The sequence below is a fragment of the Adiantum capillus-veneris genome, chromosome 10 (assembly GCF_014529385.1).
Source record: "Adiantum capillus-veneris isolate H3 chromosome 10, ASM1452938v2, whole genome shotgun sequence".
Lineage (NCBI taxonomy): Eukaryota > Viridiplantae > Streptophyta > Polypodiopsida > Polypodiales > Pteridaceae > Adiantum > Adiantum capillus-veneris.
In genome coordinates, this window is record NC_140940.1 from 108,088,255 (window position 1) to 108,114,631 (window position 26,377).

The 26,377-nt window shown below is 42.8% G+C and overlaps 1 protein-coding gene across 2 annotated transcripts; it reads right to left on the reverse strand.

Annotated features, from left to right (window-relative positions):
* Window positions 1–6,688: 6,688 nt before the first annotated feature.
* On the reverse strand, window positions 6,689–25,897 carry LOC147449436 (P-loop containing nucleoside triphosphate hydrolases superfamily protein). Of its 2 annotated transcripts, none has more exons than XM_086521887.1 (15): window positions 23,765–25,897; window positions 23,544–23,663; window positions 23,010–23,465; window positions 22,779–22,932; window positions 22,585–22,697; window positions 22,408–22,497; window positions 17,220–17,289; window positions 16,638–16,693; window positions 10,068–10,118; window positions 9,849–9,953; window positions 9,716–9,760; window positions 9,506–9,602; window positions 7,426–7,622; window positions 7,258–7,350; window positions 6,689–7,175 (listed from the first exon to the last, which is right to left on the reverse strand). In XM_086521887.1, exons 1-15 carry the CDS (start codon window positions 25,649–25,651, stop codon window positions 7,008–7,010), a joined length of 3,702 nt encoding a protein of 1,233 aa, XP_086378013.1. In that variant the 5' UTR covers window positions 25,652–25,897; the 3' UTR covers window positions 6,689–7,007. The 2 variants fall into 2 exon arrangements, with proteins under 2 accessions (XP_086378013.1, XP_086378012.1); XM_086521886.1 differs by having other exon boundaries at window positions 23,747–25,897.
* Window positions 25,898–26,377: the final 480 nt, after the last annotated feature.

Here is a 26,377-nt window from a genome sequence, read left to right on the forward strand (position 1 = left end):
TCTCCAAAACCAAATGGAGACATTGACTCTTGTTGAACAAGCATGGGATATGTACAAAATGTATGTTGATGAGAAACGTCAGCAAGTTACCTTCATGGAAGGGAAATAGGTATTTTTACGTGTGCCAGAGCATTCAAAAAGTAGTTTGAAGACTAGGTCAACACCTAAATTATCTCTGAGTTTTTGTGGGGCCTTTAAAATAATCTAAAGAGTTGGAACAAGGGCAATTGAAAAATGGCTTACAAACTTTCATTACCTACGCACTCTCTCATTCATCACTATTTTATGTAAGTTGTCTGCATAAACACTTGCATAGGGATAACAATGTCATCGACCAATAGATTTTGGTTGATTTCATTGGACCTCCAACCCAGCTGCATGAACCTGAGCGATTCTCGACTATCATGATCTTCGTACGCGTTATCATGTGTGTCGACAAGCATAAGTCAAGTGGAAAGATAGCCTAAAGAAGGTGCCACTTGGAAAAACATTAGTGATTTTTTGCATAGCAATTTCAAGTTCTGACATCCCCTGGTCTTAGACTTCCTATCCTACCTCTCAAAAACAAGCAAATGAATTTGTCTCTCTTATTCTTTCTTGCTTGTGCGAAGAGGAGGATCCAAGATAGGTGTCTATGATGGTAGAGCCAGAGTATGACAATGAGGGAAACCTCCTTCCAATGGGGACTTGCCCTCTTTAGTAGAGTCATCTGAGGCATTTAATGGAGATAGATCATGGGTTACTTATTTATTATGAAAGTAGACTTTGTTATTGAGGTAAATGCTCATTACTCATTGCCACCAGTTTTTGCTTTTGAGTCTTGCCATCAGACATTACCAAACATTTGTATGCTTATTGCTCTATGTTGAGTCTGTCACCCGCTTATTGTTGCTTTCATTTTTAGTTCATGTTATTTTATATGATTTTAGTATTGCTATGGTGATTGTTTACGGGTATATTGACAATATTAAGTAGTGTGTCGTTTAAAATTGGTTTTGAATATTTTATGTCTGACTATAGGTGCTCAATAGTGTAGATAGTCTCTAAATATAACATGTATTACGTTTCTAAAGATGTTGGCTGTAAATATCCTAAAAATCTCCTCACATTAGGTATTTTTGCCAATGGTACATATTTTTATGTAACTAAACGTTTTTCATGTACGGAACAACATACTGTACATACCATTCCACCACATTCATTACGTACACATGAACCTTGATTCAAAAGCCTCAAGCACAATACACAAGTTGGGTCAACAAGAAACCTAGACTGATGAGTTATGAAGAAAGCCAGTAAGTATGGCTTAAGATGAAAAAAGGAGTCTCAAGAACATTGAAAAACAACCCAAGGTTAAGGATGTTGCTAGATTTTATAGTGTTTTTAAGTTCATTCAAAAGATATGATAATGCTTATAGGCTAGAATTTTTTCTCATTAGCCTTTACATGATTCATTTTACATAAGTATGCGATGCCCATTTAGAGATAATTTTCATATTGCAACTGTGACTAATAATAATCCTCATTTAGTGATAATTTTCATATTGCAACTGTGACTAATAATAATCCTCATTTAGTGATAATTTTCATATTGCAACCGTGACTAATAATAATTCTCATTTAGAGATAATTTTCATATTGGAACTGTGACTAATAATAGTCCTCTCTCAGAAGAAGAAGTAGAAGTCTTAACCCCTGAAATAAATTGCATCATGATGTGACTACCACACATGTTGGACAACAATATCATAGGTATTTGGACCCAATCTATGCAGATTGTCTTCGTAGTCTCCTCTATTTGTTCTCTATGTGTAATAATTATGTGTCTATGTAGCGTTGCATAAAAACACACGCAGTAGTATTGCAAGTTCAAATGTCTAAGTGAACACATTGAATATACCATAGCTCTATGTGTGTTCTTTATGCGTAGCAATGATGTTGTTGTGTATCACCACCACGTACCATCAGCACTCTATCAACAATGTCACACCTTCAAATTTCAAAGTGAACTCATTGAATATACCATAGTAGCTAATATACCACACCAACCATTATTGGCCAAATAGCAATCAAACCATAGGACCCAATCCTTAACTACTAGATATAAGAGAATAGATTAGCTTATAATGCAACGGCTACTTCTTTGTTAGAACCTATTTATGATATGCAAAACATCTTGTCCTAATTTACATGTTACTTATAAGCTATAGATAGAATGAAAAGTAAAAATGTCATCCCAAGTTTACCAGCTGTGCATGAGGCATCCTCGTGGCCTTGTCGATAGTGGTAGATAGTGGAGCAACATCTAAGAAACTTTCCTTGGGACTTTTTGCCTTATGAATGAAATATGATACACACACAATTTGCAACAAATATGTAGTTTTAATCCATCATCAAGGTGAACCAAAAAAAAAATTACCAATCTCAAAAGCCTTAATACTGATTCATAACTTGTCAAGAAATTAAAAACATGAGGCATGGCCACATGCATGATAGATCCCTTCTTATCCATGATTCCTCAAATACTTGCATAATATGCAGAGACCTTACCTAGGAGTAAGTTAAAGGAAAACAAAAGCACTCTACTTAGTTATACTACTAGCATGCAGAGTCATTCGCTCCTATCAGACACCATGCATGTAGTGGTTTTGTAGGACAAAGTAGTAAGAATTAGAAATTTCTCTCTCTACACTCACAAGGCAAACCTATAGCTACCATAGGGCAAGTGTAGCCTACAAAGTAGCTGTCATCCGTAAAATTCAAGTGGAAATTTTGGCCTAGTCGGGGAGGGTAACATATTATAAGCTCTCACTATTTTATGATAATGATGCAAGCAGCAACCCCAAATGTGTTTGAAAAAGTCTGTGTGAAATTCTTCAGTCCTTCATCTTCATAAACCATGCTTGTACAAAATGTGCATATGCGCTGAAAGATAGACATCACTATGCATGGGTTGCAATTGCACACAATCACTTGTTTTAATTTATTTTTTTACACTTATCCTCTTCTATTGTGATGATAGGAGGTGTTACAGAGACCAATGCCTAAATCCATCACATCAATTAGTGCCCCAGCTGAGTAGACAAAATCCCTTTTAACACAACTTTGATCAACATAATGGAAACCATTCTAAGATTAGCTCTAGATATATAGTGGGAGAAGGATATGAAGCATTAAATGGAGGTAAAAGTGAAGATGTGGACAAAGTTCTTTTGTAGGATTGAGCTAATGGTGCTCAAGAGCAACACAGGTATTGACGCTTCTGAGGTAAGACTAGCGAGTTTTATACTTAAAAGAGAAGCACACAAATGGTTTGAAGATAAGATCAAAAGGGTGATTGGCTTCTTCTATACCTAGCTTTGAGGGATAATTTTTAGAAGATTGACAATCCTCAACATATTTGCAACGAGTTAAGCAAGCTACATCAACGAGAAGAGGAGGATGTCAATGAACAAATGCACAAGTTTAAAGCATATGAGCAACGGATTTATCTCCCCCAAGGAAAAGCTCATTTTCCTTCTACATAAAGGAATAAGGGACAATGTGGAGCTTAACAATCCAGGTACCTAGGAAGAAGCCATCATGATTGCTATCACAATAAGATTTATAAATTTTATCATGTAGGATAAAGGAGTCTTTTTTAGTGCTTTTCATACTATGCATAACATCATAAGCTTCTGCTCGAGAGGCACCACATACCTAGCTAAGTATGATTGGGGGCACGGGACCACCGATCGACGGTCCCCTGCCCCCAATCGTACCTAGCTAGGTATGCAGTGCCTCCCTCACAGAAGCTCATGATGTTGAGGTAAGCCACAATGTGGGAATTATTGTGAGATTTTGTCCAAAACTTCTTGTGTATGGAGACTGCGACATGTATCCTATCATGCAAATGTAAGCTAGATAATAGAGATAATATCAATTAAACTAGAACATCATTCTAAGGGTTGAATAAGCTTAGCAGGAGTGATGGAATCAAGCCCAACTATAACCACAATTTATTGTTTGGCTTTTGGAGGCTATTTCTGAGGATGTTGGGGATGATAAGGGTGATGTTTTAGATAAACAATGGTGGTCGCTTAAATGTCAGAGTAAGGACACATCGAAAATTTCCCCGACAAATCCAATAAAAGATGTGGATAAAGGTAAAGCACCCATGGAAGGAGGAGAGACTAGTAAGTAGGCAAACGCACGAGAACAAAGAGTGAAGATGGTGATGGATGATTTTTGCTTGGAGAGGAATGATTGGATTACAATCAAATGGAGCACTTGAAAGAGTAGAAGGCCAACACCTTTTTTGGACAACTCTTGCACTTGAGCTCAAGTATGACAAGACATCAACATAAACCGTAAAAGAGAGTGTGCCTGATGCAGACATAGTGTAGCTACATAATGATATATTACAGGTGGTTAGTGCATAGATGGGCAAAATAAGGGGTGTGTGTGTGTGTGTGTGTGTGTGTGTGTGTGTGTGTGTAGAGAGGCTAAGATATGATGCTCAATACCAAAATAAACATTACATTCCCATGCATTACATCAAATGCTTTGACTAGTTCATGATTTGGAGCTTAATTTATTGGATAAATGCATATAATGGACGCACATGTTATGCCAGAAAAGCTTTTAGCTACCCTTTAATTGGCTTCTTCTTGATCCTTTTCTGTGCATATTGGTGGACATAAGGATACCCTTTGAGGATATGCAAGTGGATGTTAAGAAGAATGATACAACTTCGAAAAATCATATCTCTTTAAGATTGAGTGTATTTTGGTAAATTCAAGCCATGATTTTTATTCTTCCCTTATTGCTCTTTAAGGCTTGAAACATTGGGTGCTTCCCATTACAATCTGCCAAAAACCTACATTCAAAATTACCCGGACTTTGTTCTAAAAAGCAAACTCTCTTCAGATCCATGTTATTGCCAAACCTGCAACTTCTACCTAGAACCAAGACGGGCACCAAGCTTACAATTGTCACCCCGTGCCTTGATTCGCTTTTGTATATGTCTATTCTAATCATTTGTTTGTGCTCAATGCTTGAAACGATGCTCCATCGAAGGCAACCGTCAAAGTGTATGGCAAAAGAAAGGCTTTTATCAAGAGGCAAGACACAAGTCCTACTAGGTCAACCACCATGTGTGTGTGTGTGTGTGCGCGCGCGCGTGCACGTGGAGAATTTTTAACATAAGTGGACAATTCCAAGAGACCTCAAAAATTTGTCAAAAAGGCCTTCAGCTCAACCAGTGTGTGTGTGTGTGTGCACGCACGTGCATGCACCCACACAACCTGTGTGTGCGTGCACACACCCACACAACCTGTGTGTGTGTGTGTGCGCGCGCGTGCGCGCACACTCACACGCACATGGAGAATTTTTATCAAATCCCAAGAGACCTCAAAAATCTATCAAGAAAGTCTTGAACTCAACACCCACAGAGAGAAATGAAATGAAATGATATATAAACGTCTTCAAAAGGCCAAAATGACCTATGAGACCATCAGATACAAACTGGTGAATCCAATACAACGTTTGAAGTACAAGTACAAAAAGTACTGAAAGTAAAAATGAAAATTGAAAATGAGTGAAATGTGAAATGTGAAAATGTAGAATAGGCCCTCAATGACAATCTAGGTGTCGTGCTAGAATCTAGGTGTCGTGCTAGAATGCCTCTGATCCTCTGTTGGAGTCTCTGTCGATGGAGTGTGCTCTTGTGTCTCGGTCGTGGTCGTCTCGATCTCCCGAGCTCAGTCACCCTATCAATGAGGGTGCCTCTCGTATGAATGCGGGTACAACCCTATGCTGGTGGTTGGTCTCTTGGCTCCCTCGATCCAAAGAAGTATGTGATCTCTACGATTGTCGTGCTCCATGTCTCCTCAACATACTATCTCTATGTCGGTGTAGCTCAAGTAGATATAAGCCAAGGCATCTCTGATCCTGATACCTCACGACTCTATCTAGGGGTCCAAAACCCTCCCTGAATAAGCAATGGAAGCGCCCTCGTATCTCATAATACACAGTGCAGTGGCATATGTAGTGTAGCTGTCTTTGGCTTTCTACCGCATAGTTGACATATCCTAGACTCCGGCGGTATCCCTCTGAATCTACCCGTCTCAGTCTCAGTCTCCAGTTGGTGTGAGGATGTGCGAATCTGACCAATAGCACATCGCAGACCATGAGACAAATGAGTGTCCATGTAGCTCGGACGAGTCACAAACCCATCTCCCAAAAGTTGGAGAAGGTGCTCTTTGTAAAAAGCCATCTTCGTGCCCAACTCCTGCATCGGCTCTACCCATGTCCTCCTGCTCTACCCATGTCCTCCTGGTGTCCAGCTGTATTAGATCCTGCCGAATGAGTTTAGTGTTCTCCGTCCGTGTGACTGACAGGGAGGGTGCATCTAGGGAATACTGAAAAGCAGGCAATCTATCCATGCTGAGACCATGCCTCTGAAACCATGAGGTCATCTGCGCATACCAACATGATGCATCTCCTTGCATCGCTAACTGTCTAGAAGACTCAAGAGCCAATCTAGTATATCTGCCTCTGTGTATCCCATAGACTGTGCATAAAGGACACTGATCTAGTAAGAGAGAGAGAGAGAGAGAGAGAGATGGAATGTTATATTAACATCTTCGAGAGGCCAAAGTGACCTACGAGACCAAAAACGAGACCAAAAACTTACAATTGGTGAATCTGATATAATGTCTGAGAGAGATGCATTGCATTAGCCAGCTGCAGAAACATTTCATCTGTCGATACCGGCCGAGGCCACTTTAAATGAAAACATAAGTCGTGCTTACAAGGGGCAAAACCAGGGCGTAATAATTGGCCAAGCATCCACAAGCTCTTCTTACATGGGTAACACCAGAACCCGGTGAAACAATGGGACCAGCATACAGTGAAACAATGGAACCAAATACAAGAATATGAGCAATCAAATACATGAATCAAAACACAGCCTTTTTCTGAGGATTCTACAGGCGGCAAGTACTCGAGTCATAGCAGATCATTAACTAATCATCTAACTCATCATCCATTCCTCCGATCCTCTGACGGCGCCCCACAAAAACAGCCTTAAAAGCTTCTTGCTCAGCTCGTAATTGCTCAACAAACTTGTTACTCTTTCTCATCTCAGGGTTCTCTATAGTAGGATCATCCCCCGTGACAGGCAGATTCGACACCTGGATCCAATAATCAACTCAAATTGTAAAAAACAAGATGATAATCTATAAAACTTTCCTCATGTTGAAAATTGGAACATACTCCATTGTAACCCGGACCAGGTCCAATGACAAGAGAGGATGTCTTATGGGACGAAGAACCTATTGAGAAACCTATTGAGCTTCCCTTCACGCCCTATGCGAAAGCCAAAATAATCAGAAACCGATCGTTTGATGAATAACGAATGCAGAAAAAATCCCCACCAATTACCTGATTGTCTGACCAATGCACAAACTTATCTTTTTTACCATAGGTTGTCATAAGCCCTGAAAGAGCATTGTCAGTACTTTTTCTTCGAGTTCCAGTGTGGCTCGCAACCTTCAAAGGAGGCCTAAATTTTGCCGATAATGGAATTTTCTCTTCAGGATCGACTTTGTCCTCCCATCTATCCCCAGAAACTGGTCTTTCTGTAAGCCAAAAAATTGTGTGCACATGGTAGTCACGTGATGAGAATCATAGTCTTTGGTGCCCACATTTGCAACACACTCTACATAATTAAGAAACAAATACGAAGAAACTTAGCCAACCCACTTATCACAACCTCAACGGGCAATTAACTTCTCAAAAAGTAACCTCAACATCGAACATTGACATCCGCATCCGTCTGCACTCCAAGTAATGGGCGTAGCAAGCTTATATTATGTAAACTTCAGGAATGAGTACAAGGCCACTGCTAACCTCAAAAATGCCGCAGCAGAAGTTTCTGATATACAAATTACCTACATACGTCATCCAATTTGGAAGGTATACATTGCTCTCGAAGACAAGTCACTGTTGGAGACATCTATAGAAAAAGTCAAATGTGGCAGCGGTCCTTAAATAGTTATGCACATCTTGTTGTTTCACATCCCTCTGAAGAAAAAGATCTGTGTATACAATCGGACTACATTCTTCAAGCCTGCTAGGTTGAGAGTGGGACCTCGTATTTCATGCTAGGATGAAGATCTAAAGATTCTCTATCAAATCACTAGAGCAAGGACCTTGGATGCACACAATGACCTTGTAAGCCATCAGAAGGTGTCCCTTGGCCTCTATCTATTTTTATCTTATTTAAACTATTTTTTGTTTACTATCTTATCCCCCAAAGCTCTTGAAATGGGCAAGCAGACAGAGGTCCCTGGATAATGCATGGCCAATGTGAAACAGGCCAAGGACATGGCTTGTGTTTGAGCAAGCCGGCACTGAAATTTGATGCGTGCGCACCAGTTTGTATGCCTCAACGTTGGGACAAAGCCAATTATATGGTACAAAGGAATGAATTAATGAGAGAACAATTCTTATCTTGGACATTTAAAAATCACCTAACTACCAAAAGGGGCACCAATCTTTGGGGGCAAATCTAGGATCACTCTCTCTCCCACTCTCTGACGTTCTACATGTGAAGTGTTGGACTTCATTAACATGTCACTGGTCATAAGAACTTTGTGTCATTACGCTGTGAAAAATCTCAACAAAACTCTTTGGTTACATTTTGAGTTTACCTGCGGGTTGGGCCAGTTTCAGCATACATGATTACAAAGGAGCAATTGAAGAACTTTCATCCATGACTAGGAGTGTAGAAGCTATGAATGTTTTCAGAGATGCTTAAATTTGAAAGAAGGATACTACATAGAGCAGCTCAACTCGCACCTTGCCTGGATAACGATTTGCACTACACTCCTAATTTAACAAGCACCATTAGTGATGCTATAGTTCGACTTTCCTCAACTTGACCTGGATAACCATTTATAGTACGCTCATAACTACCAAGCTTCACAGCATATATTACTTGATTACCGTAGAGCAACTCAATTGGCACCTTGCCTGGATAGTCATTTGCACTAAGCTTATAACTAGCACAAGGTGAATACTCATCGTTTGTGATGCTATAGTTCGACTTGTCGCTTTGCTTGGCTTGCTTGGATTACCATTTGCACTAGTTCAACTTGTCACTTTCCTCAGCTTGCCTGGATGACCATTTGCACTATGCTCATAACTAGCACATGGTAGAACAAACTCTGGTTCAACTTTTCTCTAACATTGCCTACCCATCACAAATAACTGCAGTCTCATCTACCAAGGCCACTGACTCATAGTTACACAGCATATACTTCTCAGTCATCTTGTGCTTATCGTTCCTACCACTTCCATTTGAGGTAAAAAAGACAACTGATGAATAAAAGTTCTTAAAATCATGAATGAACGTTGGCCCTACACAAGTAACGTGCCTCCCACATATCACAATATACTAAAAACAGCAAGCCAAATATAAATCAGCATCACAATAAAACCAAAAGACCAATCAAAAAACCTGAGTCCAATGACAAAGGATGATCCTGGGCTGACTGATTATTCTCTTCTTCCTCTTCCTCCAGATCCCGCTCCATATCATCTGCATCCATATCCACCTGTGTCCGAAAAGGTTATCAAAAGTCATCTAGCTAGCCAACAACATTTAACAGCAATTCCAATGCCTTTAAACAAAAATTACTGTGCATTGCACAATGAAAGCAGACTTCACCTCAATTATATCCTGAGCATTCAGGTCATCAGCTCGAAATAAAGACTGCACACAAGGCTCAAGCATTTTCATGAGCAAAACTGCTGATTTGGTGCTGAATCAGAAAAAGTAGGGTCATAATCTACAATCATACCGACACGTCCATCTTCAAATAAAGTGAAGGTGTTGATTCCCAACGTTCTTTCATAGACTGTATTTGTTGTTCTGTGAAATTATGAACATTCCTTGCAGCACAACCCTGTGAAAAGTGAGTTAACAATTAACAAGCAAACAAACAAATTAAACGATTTAGTAGAACGTTTTAAGATAAATTTTGCAGCTTGCATAAGCCACAATACTAGAACACAGCTACCTTCACATCACTGTAAGGAGCTTCAAGGATGTATGCTTCATAGCCAGATCTCTGTCACAAATAAGACAAAAATTAGAAGGAAAATGCACTGCAAGAATTTGACTCTGTACCCTGAAGTGCTCTCACACCAGAATGTTACCTTGAATACAGTTCTTATGAGGTGCACGGGACACAAACCATAGGCAAGCTCACAAACCATCCCACAAAAAAAAAATCATCAAAATGGCAATCCAGAAGAGAAGAAAACCGCCTCACCATGAGAAGCACATTGCGCGTGAGAGAGAGAGAGAGAGAGAGAGAGAGAGAGAGAGAGAGAGAATGAAATAAAATGTTATATTGACGTCTTCAAAAGGCCGAAATGACCTATGAGACCAAAAAGTTACAACGCGGTGAATCTGATACAATGTCTGAGTACCAAAAATAAAAAAGGTACTGAATAAAGGGGTACTATAGAATCCTAAACTACTAGATGTCTGAGTACCAAAAATAAAAGGTACTGAATAAAGGGGTACTATAGAATCCTAAACTACTAGATGTGAACCAAGCAGCTAGCTTGAACAGAGTAGGATATGAGTAGGGGGGTGAAAGTAGTGAATGAGGGATAATACAACACAATGTGAGAGCTGATACAAAGGTTGGTACAAGATGAGCAGGGTGCACAATCCTCAAAAGAGCTGAATCACAGGAGATCCATCATCGGTCGTTGGGGGATCTCATCAATCTCCTCCATGGTGACTAGTCTGACTGGGCGTCATGCATGTCGGGCCAAAATGATCGGAATCCTCCGATGCAACCTCCATCGATGTTGTGTAGTCCTCCCATTCGTGGACGTCTGGATCTCCCTAGCTCGGTCGCTCGATCGATCAGCATGCCTCTGGTGTGAGGAGAATGTGAGCTCTGTTGTGGTAGTTGCTCCTCCAGCTGCCCAGTGTCCGCTCTAAAGAAGTCTGTGATCCGTCTCTTAGACTGGCTAGCCTCTCCTCTCATCAGACTCTGTGTGTGTCTGCGCAACTAGGGTTTTGATACCCGCTTCGACTTTCGCATGCAGCCAAGCAGTTTTGGAAGTCTTGGTGGTGGTATTTTGGTAAAACCCCTGGTTATGCATCTACTATCCGTCATGTTGGTGTTTGTTTGCCGTGCTTGCCTTTGATGTTGCCGACAGAGCTGCCCACTGTCCCCTTCAACGAGCCAGCCTGTGACCAGCTTGCCTTCAATGGCCCCGTATGAAGTAGGTTTCAATTGCTTGTTGTGGTTTTGTAGTGTTATCTTTGTTTACTTGTTTTTCCTTGTTCTTCCTTGCTTTGGTGTGTCGGTGTGTTTTGGTGTGGGTGAGCGAGGCTTGGTTATCATTTTTACTTTTCAGACTTGCTCTTGGGTGGATGTGTGGGTGTGAGTTGTTGTGTGTGACTACGTGGGTGAAGCATGTCTCATTGGTATGGTTCTCAGTTTTTCGTTAATTTTACCTGTTTCTTTGTTTTTCGAATTTTGTATTTTGTGATTTTGTTTTCTTTGTGTGAAGTGTTGTGGTGTGTCTGGTTTCCTGCTCCTATCCCTCTTCCAGGTTTTGCCTGACGGATGTCTTATAGTGAGGCTCGGAGTTTCATTTACTGCCCTCCTAGAGTTCCCTCCCCAGCTCTGGAATTCAGCAGCCACCTTCAGCGAGTGAATTGTCTGTCACAAATTGCTGACGTGTCAAGTCACTGAAGTACGGAGCCAACTTGCAGATCCCGGCCGAGGGGCCTAAACCCTAAGAAAAACAAGCAATAGAAGAAGAAGAAGTCCTACCAACTTATGGGACCCCATTCGATGGGGCCCAAGAGACATAAAGGAATTAAAATAAAGCAGGACCCACACACACACAAACACACCAAAGGCTTGTGCAGCAGTTGATGACGTGGCAGCCGTACGGACGCTCCGGTTTTCCCACTGACTGATGACGTGTTAGACTTACACCACTCTGCTACTTCACAGGTCTAGGGCATACTTGTACGGCTAGTATGTCTCCGGGCTGGCCCCCCATAGTTTGGTCCAGCCGCCCGAGTTTGGGGCCGGCCGCCCACTTTTGTCCGAGCGCCCGCATATATTTCCATATATCATTTTTTTGTTGGGTCTGGGGATTTTCATCAGGCCTTGCCCTACCTCCCCTTGGGCACCTATTTATGGGGCCAGGGGGGTACCCACTTCCACATCTCTCATCTCACAGAGATCATATACTGATTGCACTGAGGGTCTTCTGCTCATGGTAGTCATGGGGGGCTGATCACCCCCTCTTCACCATCTCTGGCGTTTGTGTCTATTGTCTCTCTCTCTCTCTCCTCTCTCACGCTTCCGAACACGCGCACTCACATGACATGGCAGACTATGCGGATTTCTGCATTTTGCATTGATTGCTGACGTGGCAATCGTACGGATTTCCATATTTTGCGTTGATTGTTGATGTGGCAATTGTACGGATTTCCGTGATTTACGCTGGCAGATTTTGGGCATTGCTTTTGGACCATATGCTTTTGAGTTTGAAGGCTTTTCATGAAAACTGCTTTTGGGGCCTAGGGCCTTTAATATGATGGCCATGGGCTCATTCTCTAGCATGCTTCCTGAAGAAGGTGCAGAGTCCGGAGTACCGGCTTGTACTGTGTTGATGCAATTTAAAGAAATACCGAAAGGGGTGCCAAGGTTTGGGGCCAATACTCTCTGGGGTGAAATTCCACCACTCCGTGTCGCGTGTTGTCTCTCTCTCTCAACTCAGTTGTTATTGAAGTGCTAAAAGTCTATTCAGTCTGTTCTTTTCTATTGGCACGTGGTGCCCGTCTTGTGACAGTGGTATTAGAGCATTAGGTGTGCTTTTCTGAAAGCACAACGGTCCTACAAAAGAGCAGACAGAGCAAACCAGAGACTAATGTAATTTTATTTGAAGTATCTTCGAGTCCCGACCCCAAACTTATTAGCTATTTGAAGTATCTTCGACCCCCGACCCCCGACCCCGGGCTTATTAGCCCCTCCCACCCTTACTTCATCGCGCATCAGGCGCGCTCCTGTCTTTCACTGCTCATGTCTTACAGGGTATAAAGATCACTTGCAAAAGAAGGATCCAAGATTTGTTTCGAGTCACCGTTTTTCTCAAAAGCAATGCCCTGCAGATGTTGATGTCTATAGCTACCAAGCTGCACACCCCAAGGACTTGGCAAGCTTTCAAGAAAATTTTTGCCCGAAGTTATATGGTTTCTGACAACTTCCTTCAAAGTGCAACTTCTGGCAGAGTGGGGTATCCTGAAATCCTTGCCATGGAAACCCTAGCAAATAATAACTTGAAATTTCTAGACATCTCTCAGCAGATGTCTCTTCTCAAGCTGATAACCTCGGAGGTCTAGTGTGATTGCCAAGTCTTGGGACTACCATCACCGACACGGGAACATTGCTTGTCGACTATTCAAGAGTTTGTGGATTGTGTTGCGGTCGGCTACAACCTTATGAAAGAAACCTAACCCTAATTTTTGGTGCAGGTTTCAAGATGGAAAGTCAGTCGACTTTTCGAGCTCAACTGATGTCGAGATTGCTTTTTAAGTTTGAGTTATGTTTGAACTTGTTTGGTGATCTTGTTTGAAATTTGTTTGAAATGGATGGTATTTGTTTTGAACCTATCTTGGTGCCGATTTGAACTGTTTGACTCTGGTTTAGATACTGGTTTCATTGATTGATGATTTTACTCCCAGGTGGAGAAGTGAGAAATGTTGTTTTGGTATTGTTTGAACTTCAGAACGACGCAGACGGGATGTCTGGGGAGCGTCTGGTTGTATGCTTGAACCTCCAAGCGACGCAGGCCGCAGTCTGGGGAGTGTTTGGTTGTACAGTTTCTGAACTCATGGCCTGGACCTTTTTAGGTTATTTGCGGGGGGAGTGTCGAGGTAGTCGTTGAGTAGCTTCATACCACAGAGAGGCCATGGGCTCATTCTCTGGCATGCTTCTTGGAGAAGGTGCAAAGTCTAGAGTGCCGGCTTGTACTGGGTTGATGCAATATAGAGAAATACCAAAAGGGGCGCCAAGGTTTGGGCCAATACTCTCTGGGGTGGAATTCCGCCACTCCGTGTCGCGTGTCGTCTCTCTCTCTCTCTCAGTTTAGTTGTTATTGAAGTGCTAAAAGTTTGTTCAATCTGTTCTTTTCTATTGGCACGTGGTGCCCGTCTTGTGACATTGTCCTCTACCTTGGTTGACATCTCCTTGATTGGTGCAACTCTAGAGCTCTGTTGGCCATCCCTTATGGCTTCCTTCGATGGATCTCTCGGTGATGCCAGTTGTTCCCTCCTTTTTGCTTTTCCTCAACCCTATGGTTTTCATGGTACCAATTCACAGATTTAGCCCAGCATTGAGAAGCTGCCATGGCAGCCCATTCCTTGCTCTATATCACCTCTAAGGGCTTTCTGGTGGTCTCGGTCTTTGGTATGCAGTTGCAGAGCGAGCTTTTGGTGGGAATGCCCATCTTTCAGAAGCCGCTGTCATCTTAGATTGCTAGGGCACTTTTTACTCTCTTTTTGAGAGGTTTTTCGCCTGGCTTTTCATCGAAGGGGCTTTTCAATAATACAAATCGGCTAGTTTTTCTGGCAAGAAAAAAAACACATTGCGAGAACGTTTTGGAGGAAACAAAACATGCATTGAAGACAAAAGCAGAAAACTTTGATGGACAAACAAAACTTCGCAGCGGCCCAAAGGGAGACACGTCATTCAAGACCCAAGTGATTGCAGGAAACGGTTGGACGATCAGTCAACATGGAGGGTCTTGAAGAGAGAAGAAATAAAAGAGCGATGACCAAAACAAGAAGCAAAGAAAACCCAGAAAGAAAGAAAGCTTTTTACGTCTATGTGAGGCCGAAGTCTGCCTATGAGACAAATCAAGTATACATGTGTGTATGTCCTTTGTCTATCGGAAAAGACAAAATAGTTCAGATTGGTACAAAATAAAAGAGAGAAGGACGTCTGGTGGGTGATGAAATCTGTGGGGATGGGTGGAGCTCTAGTACTAGGGAAATGTGCATGTCTATATGTTGAGGGTAGTACAACCATGCAAATGCATCAATCTAGCTAGCTCCATATCAGACAAACTTGGATCACATCTCTCAAACAGTTTTGGATCACATCTCCCCTCCGGCGGAAGATGTCACGCGTGGCACTACAGTGACCATTTTCTTACCATATTGGAGGACGGGTTCATACAACGACCACATTATATGGACACCTACATGCCACACAGCTCACAGGTGGCGATTGGTCAACTCAAGAGTGTCATCAAAGAGACTAGAGATCAAGGTGGGGCGAGCTCATGACATTCCCATGGAGGAGAGAGTGTGTAGAGTATGCAGAGAGGAAGTGGAGAGCAAGGAGCATTTTGATTGCACATGCAGAGCTTATGCGGATATCAGAGGCCGATGCGAGCCCCTATTCAGAGGGCAGCCTACCTTCCGAGATATCATGCACTCCCGAGATCAGAGGCAGCTGGGCCGCTACTTGCTAGAGATACAGAGGCACAGGGACACACTTCTGCAGCCACCTACAGAGACCCCCGGGAAAGGAGGGGGGGGGGGGGGGGGGGACAGTCACAGCTTACAGATTTCTTTCAGAGAGCTACACCCTTCCACTCCCAGACCCACCGAGGGGAGTGACCCTTTGGCAGGCTGAGGGGAGCCGGGCCCGACGACGCCCGTGGGCTAGTGTGATGACCAAAACAAGAAGCAAAGATACCCAAATGAGAGAGTTGTAATGCACATGAGAGACATCAATCCAAGAAAGCAACATGGCCCTGTGCAGACTCCATCCTACTTAATATACTTACAGGTTAGGAAAAACATCTAAAGTACACTTGGCATCAAGAAAGAATCTCATGACAAGCAGCTTCAGTTTTCAAATAAAACAGAAACTTTTACAAAGCCAAACAACTCAAAAGCTTTTCCCTCTAAAATGTCAGAACAAAGGAAATGCACCAACAAAGCTTCCACATTTACAAGTTGATCTGAAAACTAGGCCCAGGAGCTCAAAATTCATCAATACATCACCCAAATTCCAACACAAAAGTTGAGAAGTTCCCGACACGCACAAAACTGAATTTAGTCCAGTTATGACATGTTTTGTGATCCCAATGCTGCAGTTGCTATATATTAAAACTGCAGTTTAAACAAGGAAAAGGACAAGAGAGCAACATATGCAAGCTGCTGATGAGTCCAGAACTCAAGCTCAATACTGTTGCAAAAGAGATCCGTCTCTTTCAATAACTCTAGCCTTGCAAGTCTCAAACGCCAAGCTCAGTTATAACCAAAGCAAACCAAGCACTGTGACAAAGCTAACCTCTACACACCTAAGAAAGAAAGCTGGCTCTACAAAGTCTATTACACGAGCCACAATGTACAAGGAAACAACCACGAAAGCCTTTCACTTTCTCCTTAGTCCCAAGCAAGACAGGCAATACAAAACATTGTCTCACCAGGAGACCGCCCCACTCTCCTAAAATAACACCCTGAAGCTGAAAAAACATGGAACATGCAAATCAGACAGCATCCTCAGTTTGTAAAAGGTAAGACATTTTACCTTCGCAATTGCCCAAAACTGAGCAAAATCAGCTATCAGCACATTGCGGTCATCCACTAAGATGAGGCCCACATGCGAAAGACATCAAGACGGTCAATATTCCGAGCAGCACTGCATCCGTGGTTAGCTCAAACAGAACTCTGAGGAAATTCTCCTGTTATACACTTGCCTACTGGCACATACTCCGACAGTAGAGATGCATTTGAGAAACCCTTATGATGTACGAGATTGACACAATTGGCAAACCACATACATGTGTCAAATGTCAGTGTGTGTGCACATACTATGTACCTGTGCTTTGTGAGCAGTGTAAATACAAGTATTTGCAGAAATGCCTATAAAACATCCAAAGGCCGTCATCACGAATAACTTTTCACGTAATTAGTGCCCCATCTTTAAAACCAGACCAATGTTAAGGGAGCTTGTGACAAACCCTAAGATATACAAACTTGAACAACAAAATACTGAGAAACCAAAAAAGGTACATACGGCTTGCCAGGACGGGATAAAACAATAATTAAGCAGGCTAAGAGTCCTCCCCTCTTTACAAGATTTTCAATAACCTCATTCCAAGATACATACCAACGACAAATTTGAACATGCCCTCCTCCAGTGTCTTTCTAAAAGCTTTGAGCATGCTAGCACGATAAGCCTGTCAAAAGAAATGCCAAAAAACTAATTACAAACATAGACACAGTTACTACAATAATAACCGTTTTTCAGGTGCAAAACATTCAAGCTAAGCTGCATCAAAAAGGATAAGTACAAATTCAAAAGCAGAGCATTCACAAATACTATGCAAAAACATTGAAGCTAAGCTGCATCCAATAGGATAAGTATAATTAAAGGAGACAAACCGTTTCCACAGGGCACAAATGTCACATGGCACTGTAGAGCAGGTCCTCATCATTGCAACTCAGCAATGCTTCACCGCATCGCAGATAGCAACAAAAATTCTCTGCCTAGTTAGATAACCTCTTCTCTGCAAGGTCTGGTTCACCCAATAGCTCATACCAAAGTTGTGCTTATAGAAGGTGTTCAAACACACTCTCTCTCTCTCTCCTCATCCCTCCTGAGATTGTATCTTTGTTTTTGCTACAGAGCTCCTAGTCACCCCCTCATAGTGTCCTACAGTTCTATTTTAGCTTTTTTGCTTTCAGTTTCAGTTTCTCTTAGCTTCTTCCAGACACTTAATCAGATTCTCCCGAGATGTAACTTTTTGGGTCTCACAGGTCATTTTGGCCTTTCGAAGACGTTTAAACTTTAATGTAACTGTTAGGTGAAGCGGAATGAATGTTTGCGCTTTGCTCAAGATGAGTGCTCCGAACTGTGCTCAAGGTTCCTTTTTGTTCTTATGGAAGGGAGAGCCTTTCGTTCTTAATGAGAGATATGATCACAAACAAAGTGAATGGACACTGCGTGCAAGTGTATGAGACTGAGAGATAGAGAGAGAAGAGAGATACGACACCAAAGACGTAAAACCCTCCTCTGAAGGCCCCACTCTCGCCGGCGAGAGTGGTCTACTTATGATTGCACAAACTGGTACAAATCGTATGCATGAGACTGATGCAAGTCTAGGCTATGTTGACGACGACGACGGGGATGACGAGGCCGACACTAGGGCTGAAATCTGCAATCTTTTATCTGCTGTCCAAAAACGCTATGGGCTGAAATCTGCGGCTAGTCCAAAAACGCATATTTTGGGACTGTTTCTGTGGGTCTTTGTCGTTGAAATTCTACAGGTTTTAGGGATGAAAACTAAGGTTTCTTGGGGCTGAATCTGCTACTCTTTAGGGGCTGAAAACTGCAGGTTCTTCATGGCTGAAAAACGCTGCATGCTGAGGTTGCAAAGGCTGCAAATCTGCAAACCTGTGATCTGCAAAAACGCTAGGCTGATGTGTCTCCAAAAACGCTAGCTTGCTGGTTTTTCCGGGCTGATAAAACGCTAGGGCAAGCGGGTACTACGGTCCTGTGTCTTGATGAAAACGCCAAGGCTGATGCAGGCTAGGGAGATGATGCCTTGTTGAGAAAACGCTAGGGGATGCTGATGAAGAAAACGCTAGCATGGGGGGATCTCTGCTTGGAGGGAAAATTGCCGCCAAGTTCTTGCTTGAGAAGTTGCCTGCTGAGCTTGGCTCCTGTTGCCTCTCCTACCATTTTGTGCTAGCTTTGGGTTGCTTATATACAAACTTACTCAATTTGCCCTACCTACTTTCCAACAAAAGTCACTTCAAAATAATAAGTGAAAAATGTCAAAAATAGGTAAAATAGGCTAAATGCACTGGAATATTCCCCTGATGGATTCTGATGGGAATATTGATGATCATGTTGTGTGCAACCAGAGGATATGCATCTACACTAAGTGACTGGGCATGCACGGTCTACGAATAGACTCACAAAAGTGTCAGATCACTTCTAAATCTAGAATGACTGGACTGACTGAACCCTGATAATGCTGTAGCTTGTCCACGGACACATAGGGTTGGATGTGTCACGTGACATCCCCTCCTTTTCAAAGTGAGGTACTAGTACCAAACTCTATGGCGTCGAGGGAGATCGCCAATAGCATCCGGAATCCTGGAAGGGACTCTGCGCCGGCCCACTCTGATGTGTGGGCCGTGCGGTACTTGAACTTCATAAAGGTCTGCAATGCTTGCTTCTTTGGGCCGCGCCGAAAGCGAGACAAAGTCTTCTGTGGCTTCTTCGCTGCTTCAACTTCGTCGAATGTCATGCTTCTTTCTTCTCCATGGCTGAAAATTCCTGAAACCACTTCCAACACAAAAACATGAACATACCTATTCCATGTAAAGTGACTGGAAAAAATCTTGTCTTCATAAAAGACTGTGCATGCAATGCAGATGAACATATAGACGGAGTGCCAAACCGTTGCAAACAATGAGATCGAATCTTGTCTTTCTAATCTAAAGCAATCAATTGTGGCAATTCACAACGAAAATGCCCATACTTTGTGCTCATACTTTCATGTGCTCTTTCTACAAATGTGTCATGCCAAGGAAGGGACATGAAATGTGACTTCCTTGAATGCATACTTTTCAGCTTTTCATGAAAAATCCGCATACATTCGTGCTCATTCAGGAGTGGAATATGCTCAACGTACAATATGTCATGCCTAAAAAAGGGAATCACATAAAGATGCTGACTAAAATACAGAAACGATCATGAATGAAACATTCGAACAATGCGTGCGTATCAACCATGCAAACACATAATACTTCCTGTGAGGCTTCTTTGGACCAAGGCTCGAGAGCCAAGATCGGTTCTTCCTGAGGGGGTTCTTTGGACCTAGGCTCGAGAGCCAAGATCGGTTCTTCGTGACTGATCGAATCTGCAATGAGGTTAGCTTCACTAGAGAAAGTATCCACTAACACATCATCCTTGTGAACAATCACATCCTCTTCATGCAACTCATCATGCTCGTGAGAAATCACATCTTGATCATGAAAACCATCATGCTCATCATTAACATCCAAATCATCATGCAAATCATTGGCATTCAAATCATCATGCTCATCATTATCATTCAAATCATTGTGCTTATCATTGTCATTCGATTCAACATGCTTATCATTGTCATTCAATTCATCATGCTTCTCATAATCATGCAAATCCTGTGTGTCTTGCTTTGGAGAAGAAGAGATTGAGAGTCTCCTTTTCTCGAATCTCTTGCATCTGTGCCTGAACTTGAGAAAAGAGTGGCAACATCTCTTGCATTCTTGCTTTGTTCTCGCGATCAAATCTTGCTTGACTTTCTTTTTCTTCCAAGTCGTATTGACGCTCTATGGTTGCCATTTCTTCTTCGTAGTCATGATCTATGGCTGCCATTTCTTCTTGATAGGCCTTTCTTTCTGCTTCTCTTTCTTCGCGTTCTAACTTTCTGTCCAGAAACAACTGCAGCAACTCCTTCCTAGGAGTTAGTGCAATCCTTGTCGTAGATGGGGAAGGGGGAGGGTCGGAAAAACCTCCCGGTGGGGAAAATTCTTCTTCGCCTCTCTCATGCTCATCACCTCCAAGCGAAGTATCCATTCCGCTTCGAGTGATGACCATCCACTGAAGTCGTGGGTTCTTGTGGGTTCTTGGGGTCTTGGGTTCTTAAGTTCACGAGGAACTTGGATTCTTGCACGTCTTGAGTTCTTAAGTTCACGAGGAACTTGGGTTCTTGAGGGTCTTGGGTTCTTGGGTTCTTGAGTCTTATGGAAGGGAGAGCCTTTCGTTCTTAATGAGAGAATGCTATGATCACAAACAAAGTGAATGGACACTGCGTGCAAGTGTATGAGACTGAGAGATAGAGAGAGAAGAGAGATACGACACCAGAGATGTAAAACCCTCCTGCGAAGGCCCACTCTCGTCGGCGACAATGGTCTACTTATACAAACTAGTACAAATGGTATGTACGAGACTGATGCAAGTCTAGGCTATGTTGACAACGACGACGGGGATGATGAGGCCGACACTAGAGCTGAAATCTGCAATCTTTTATCTGCTGTCTAAAAACGCTATGGGCTGAAATCTGCGGCTAGTCCAAAAACGCTGATTTTGGGATTGTTTCTGTGGGTCTTTGTCGCTGAAATTCTGCAGGTTTTAGGGCTGAAAACTGAGGTTTCTTGGGGCTGAATCTGCTACTCTTTAGGGGCTGAAAACTACAGGTTCTTCATGGCTGAAAAACGCTGCATGCTGAGGTTGCAAAGGCTACAAATCTGCAAACGTTGTGATCTGCAAAAACGCTAGGTTGATGTGTCTCCAAAAACGCTAGCTTGCTGGTCTTTCCGGGCTGATACAAAACGCTAGGGCAAGGGGGTATTGTGGTCCTATGTCTTGATGAAAACACAAGGCTGATGCAGGCTAGGGCGATGATGCCTTGTTGAGAAAACGCTAGGGGATGCTGATGAAGAAAACACTAGCATGGGGGGGTCTCTGCTTGGAGGGAAAATCGCCGCCAAGTTCTTGCTTGAGAAGTTGCCTGCTGAGCTTGGCTCATGTTGCCTCTTCTGCCATTTTGTGCTAGCCTTGGGTTGCTTATATACAAACTTACTCGATTTGCCCTACCTACTTTCCAACAAAAGTCACTGAAAAATAATAAGTGAAAAATGTCAAAAATAGGTAAAATAGGCTAAATGCACTGGAAATCTCCCCCGATGAAATCTGATGGATTCTGATGGGAATACTGATGATCATGCTGTGTGCAACCAGAGGATATGCATCTACACTAAGTGACTGGGCATGCACGGTCTACGAATAGACTCACAAAAGTGCCAGATCACTTCTAAATCTAGACTGACTGAACCCTCATCATGCTGTAGCTTGTCCACGGACACATAGGGTTGGATGTGTCACGCGACAGTAACATTACATTTCATTTCTCTTGAAAACTGCATCGCCCTTGCTGAAGACCCCCTCATTATTTTCTGTGCTATAATCGTACTTCTACAACATACCCACTGCATAGGCCTTGCTGCCAAGGCAATTTCCTTGTAAGGGCATTCATCGTGCATCTATAACAAAGCCAGCCCCGCAGACATGAAAAATTTATTTTCACGATATAGTCATACATATATTATATATATTAAAGTCTATGAGTGTCTGCTGCCAAGACAAAGCAATTTGCTTATTGCAACAATTCAGAGAATTGTCGTCCAATAATTAAGAGAAATTTAGTCCAATTCCTTTAAAAGCACAAGCAAAGGAGAAGCTCTTCTGCAACATTTTACAGACATCTAAAATAGAGAACTTTGCATGCATCCATTGACATTACCTCCTCCATTTCAGGTTCATAGCAGTATTCCATCACCCTCTTGACTACTTTCTTCTTAGTCCTGCTTGAACCACTTTCTATTTCTTCCTCCTTCATTACAAGGCACACAACAGATCTAAGTGTTTAAACAGAAATCAGCATACAATTCAATCTACAACATACTACAAGAACCCTTACCTTTTCTACCTCGCAGGTGAAGTAATCATCCATCGAATGAATGCGAGGAGCACTTCCTCCATTCATTACCTCAACATCTCGCAATGCTTTTGCAAAATAACTTTTGCCGCTACCTATAAAACAAAGGCAATTCAGATATCGCGGTACAAGAACACTACATCATGACCTATCAGTAGCCAGATCTTTCGACCAACCTGGAAGGCCACGAAGTATCACCACAAATCTATCTGGCCTTGTCAAACGGCTAGGGTTCCGAAAGACGTGTACAGCATCAACTACTTTTGATTTTTCTAATGGCTGAAGTGGTTGAGGATGAAATTGAGAAAGATGGTGAGCTTGAGAAACTCCCTGTACCAATGGCACAAGATCGTTATTTAAAAAGCCAAGTTCAATCAAACTGAGACACTGAAGCTTTGGTGGCTAACCATATGTACTGAGTGAAAATCGTGCAGTCCTTGGCTATCAGGAGGTAACCTCTGCTGTGAATTCTCGAGTGAACCTTGTAAAGTGTTCCACCTGGCAGAAGGATATGCCGCAACCGTTGGGGGGGGAGGTGGTGCCTCATTAAAAGGAGGGTGACTGGGAGGTAACGGAGGTGGTGGTGAATCAGGTGGCGGTGGATTTACAGAAGCAGCACTTGGTAATGGAGGAAAACTGCCAGGGAAATCATGGGCTATGCCTGATCCAAGCTGGGTGTGAACAGAAAGTGAAGAACCCCTATCCGTCCTTTCTTGACACGGCTCCTCAGCAGCAGACCGAGAATAAAGTGAATGCACCAATCTTGACGATGTTGACTGCTGATCATGATGCGATAAGGGCTGGCTGTTGCGTTGAGGTCCAAGATGAGGTTGATATGATGTTTGTTCCTTCAGCCATTGTGACTGTCAATGGGGCACTTCAAGGTTGTTAGTTTCCACATTTATTAATTGTGATATTACACAGAAAGTGAATTTTACAACCTGCGGAGACGTAGCCGGAGGCTGCACCAAACTATCATGCTGGCGTGGCTGCAACTGTCCATAAGCTTCTGCAAGTTGGACATCATGTACAAAACTGTCCCTTGCATGTTGCTGCGGAAGCTGTACAAATCAATGTCAAAAAAGGTTCTTTTACTTGTGATTCTACACAAAATCACCTACTTGGAAAGCCTGATCTGGGATACCTCATGAAAATGACTTACTCTTTCAGAGTAAAACCTTGTATTTTGATGAGTTTGATGTTGAAGAGGCTTGCTATGTGTTTGAGATACACATTCTATCTTATTGTGCTCCAAATTAGCTTCAGCACTTTCTGCCCTGATTTTTTCTCGGTGCTGGTGGTAAGCTTGTATACTACTATCCTGCGCAACCTCTTGTTTGCATAAATATTCAGATTGTCCACTGCTTAGCTGACATATACCCGTAACCTCTTCCCTTTGCTGAATCTCTCTAGCGAGCCTTTCAGCCCTCCTCAACGCTTCCATATGTTTCTCCTCTGCTTCCCACTCCAGATATTGCCTGTATAAAAAGTCCTTGTTTGTTTGAACTCTGTCGAAGTGTGGATTACTAACAAGATGCGAGGGTTTTCTAATATCTATGGGACCATTCAATGGCACCTGTCTGGCAGTGAGATTTTCAGGCTGCCAGTCCCCCAAGAACTTTGGTACACCTCTCTCCATTTCAACCTCTTGTCTTTTGTTCCTTTCACCTTCAGACCTTGAATATTGCATGCTCTCATACTTATTGTCACCAGGCTCACCAAACTTGTTACCCAGAGTCCCCGTTTCGGAACAAGGTTCAGAAGATTGATAACCCAACTGCTGATAGTAATTTTCTTTCTCTTCATGGCCCCCTTGCTTGTGCTTTGACATGAACTGATCATTCTCCTGTTGCACCTGACATGCAAAAGATTCATGCAATTGACCTTCAGACAAGTCATCATCTAACAATCCCTTTTCTATCAACAGCTCTTCCTCTCGTGACAGGGCCTGCTGCCCATGTTTTCTCTTTAAGCCCTTTTTTACAGGAGCGACGTCCATGTTATCCTGTGCTTGCATTTCTTCTCTGTGCCCATATGTTTCTGTCTGAAAGCAACGTTGATGGACCAAATCATCTTCTCTCTTTGCATCTGGCTGTGAAAACCGATTTTGATCTGTCAATGCCTCTTCTTCTCTTCTCTGCAACCTGACTGACTCGTAGCATTTCTCATCTACACCCAGTGCGTTATATACCCCTGCGGTAGACAACTTCTGCCTGTTTGAAACAAATACTTGAGCTCCGTGACTATCATAGCTTCCTTGAGTCGCATTCAGATGACTTGGGAGATTGTTACCATGCATATGATCTCCCAACGCATCATTCAATGGCTCATATTCACCTCTTCCATGACCCACACTATTGAATGATGCCATACCATAATGGTGCTTTGTCATGTCCATTCCAAGCCTAGCATCTTCAGAAGTTCCATAATATTCACTTCTAAAACCTCTTTCAAACCTGTTTTCTGGAATCCTAATATTTGCATCAACTCTTGGCGGTTCAGCTGCATGCAACCTTGGCAGAAAGCGTTCACCTGATTCAATTCTCTCCCCCATCCCTGCATACCTTCTCTGCTGGTGATAAGCAAAGTCCCTCTCCGCTTCAATCCGGGCATTTTGGCCTCCTAACCAGGGATCGATGTACATAGCGCCATTAGAGCTATGATTTCGATCATCTGATAAAGGAAACCGAGAAACACCTGATTGAAATGGTCCATAAGGAACCCTGTCTCTCCTATCCTCTCCAAAATGAGGAGGATGACCATGTGGGACGTAAGATTGATGAGGATTCAATTCAGTGGGCCTTCCAACTTGAAAGTGAGGGTCGGGGAGTGGATGCAGACCTCGCCCAAAGGGCCCTTCCGAATGTGGATTGAAGACTCCATGATGCATCTGTGGTGCTTGCTGGCCTGAATAGATTGATTCATACCGCTGTGGCGGATGGCCCATGGGTACGTGATGTTGAGGGCAAAATGGAAAATGTGGTGCCATACATGTAGGGCATAGCTGATGGGGAACACTGGTGGGAAAAGGAAGCCTGAATGTTTCCATCTGCTCTCTCCCTCCCCCTCTCTCTCTCTCTCTCTCTCTCTCTCTCACAAATACAAAACACACACACACACACAACAGGTTTGCACACAAGAGTCTCCTCTGCAGGTTGAAGTCGTGCAGCTGGCTTTGAATCTTTCCAAACGATCACTCCGAGATGGCGCGACCGCGAGCCCGTCTGTGCGCGACAACCATCCTCTACGTTGGTACAAAACGCCCCGTACGCCTTGGCGCAACAGTTTAAGAATTTAGAAGAGGTGAGTTGTTTACTTGGTGAGCCAAAGGCTCTTTTTCTACTATCTGAACGCAGAAGCCACCACGTGGCATTAGATTTAATTTATAAAAAAAAGATTACTGTTTAGCAAAGCTCTAAATAAAACAAGTAAAAAGCACGCTGCGTTGCTCAATTGCGCTCAGAACCAGTTCGATCTTCTCCAAGCAGCTCGGATCTTTTTCTGCAGGTTTGTCTCTATCTACTCTTTGTGTGTGTGTGTGTGTGTGTGTGTGTGTGTGTGTGTGTGTGAGAGAGAGAGAGAGAGAGCGCTAAGGTGCGGACCCTACTGCCTTCGCATCCTCTGATCTATACTATGCATGAATTTTTACCTTGGGTGCTCTCGGCATAGCCTGAGATCAAGGCATTCGACATGACTATATTGCATGTAGTAAGCTTTTCATGCGGAGATAATGAAACAACCTACCTTTGTTGACTTCAATTGACAATCTCCGAGT

Coding starts and splice junctions, on each gene's coding strand:
- LOC147449436 (XM_086521886.1), bottom strand. CDS start 25,651: ATGGAAACATTCAGGCTTCCTTTTCCCACCAGTGTTCCCCATCAGCTA. Junction 22,698..22,778: donor GATACTTCGTGGCCTTCCAG/GTTGGTCGAAAG, acceptor TTTGTTTTATAG/GTAGCGGCAAAAGTTATTTT. Junction 9,603..9,715: donor ATGCTCAGGATATAATTGAG/GTGAAGTCTGCT, acceptor TTTCGGACACAG/GTGGATATGGATGCAGATGA.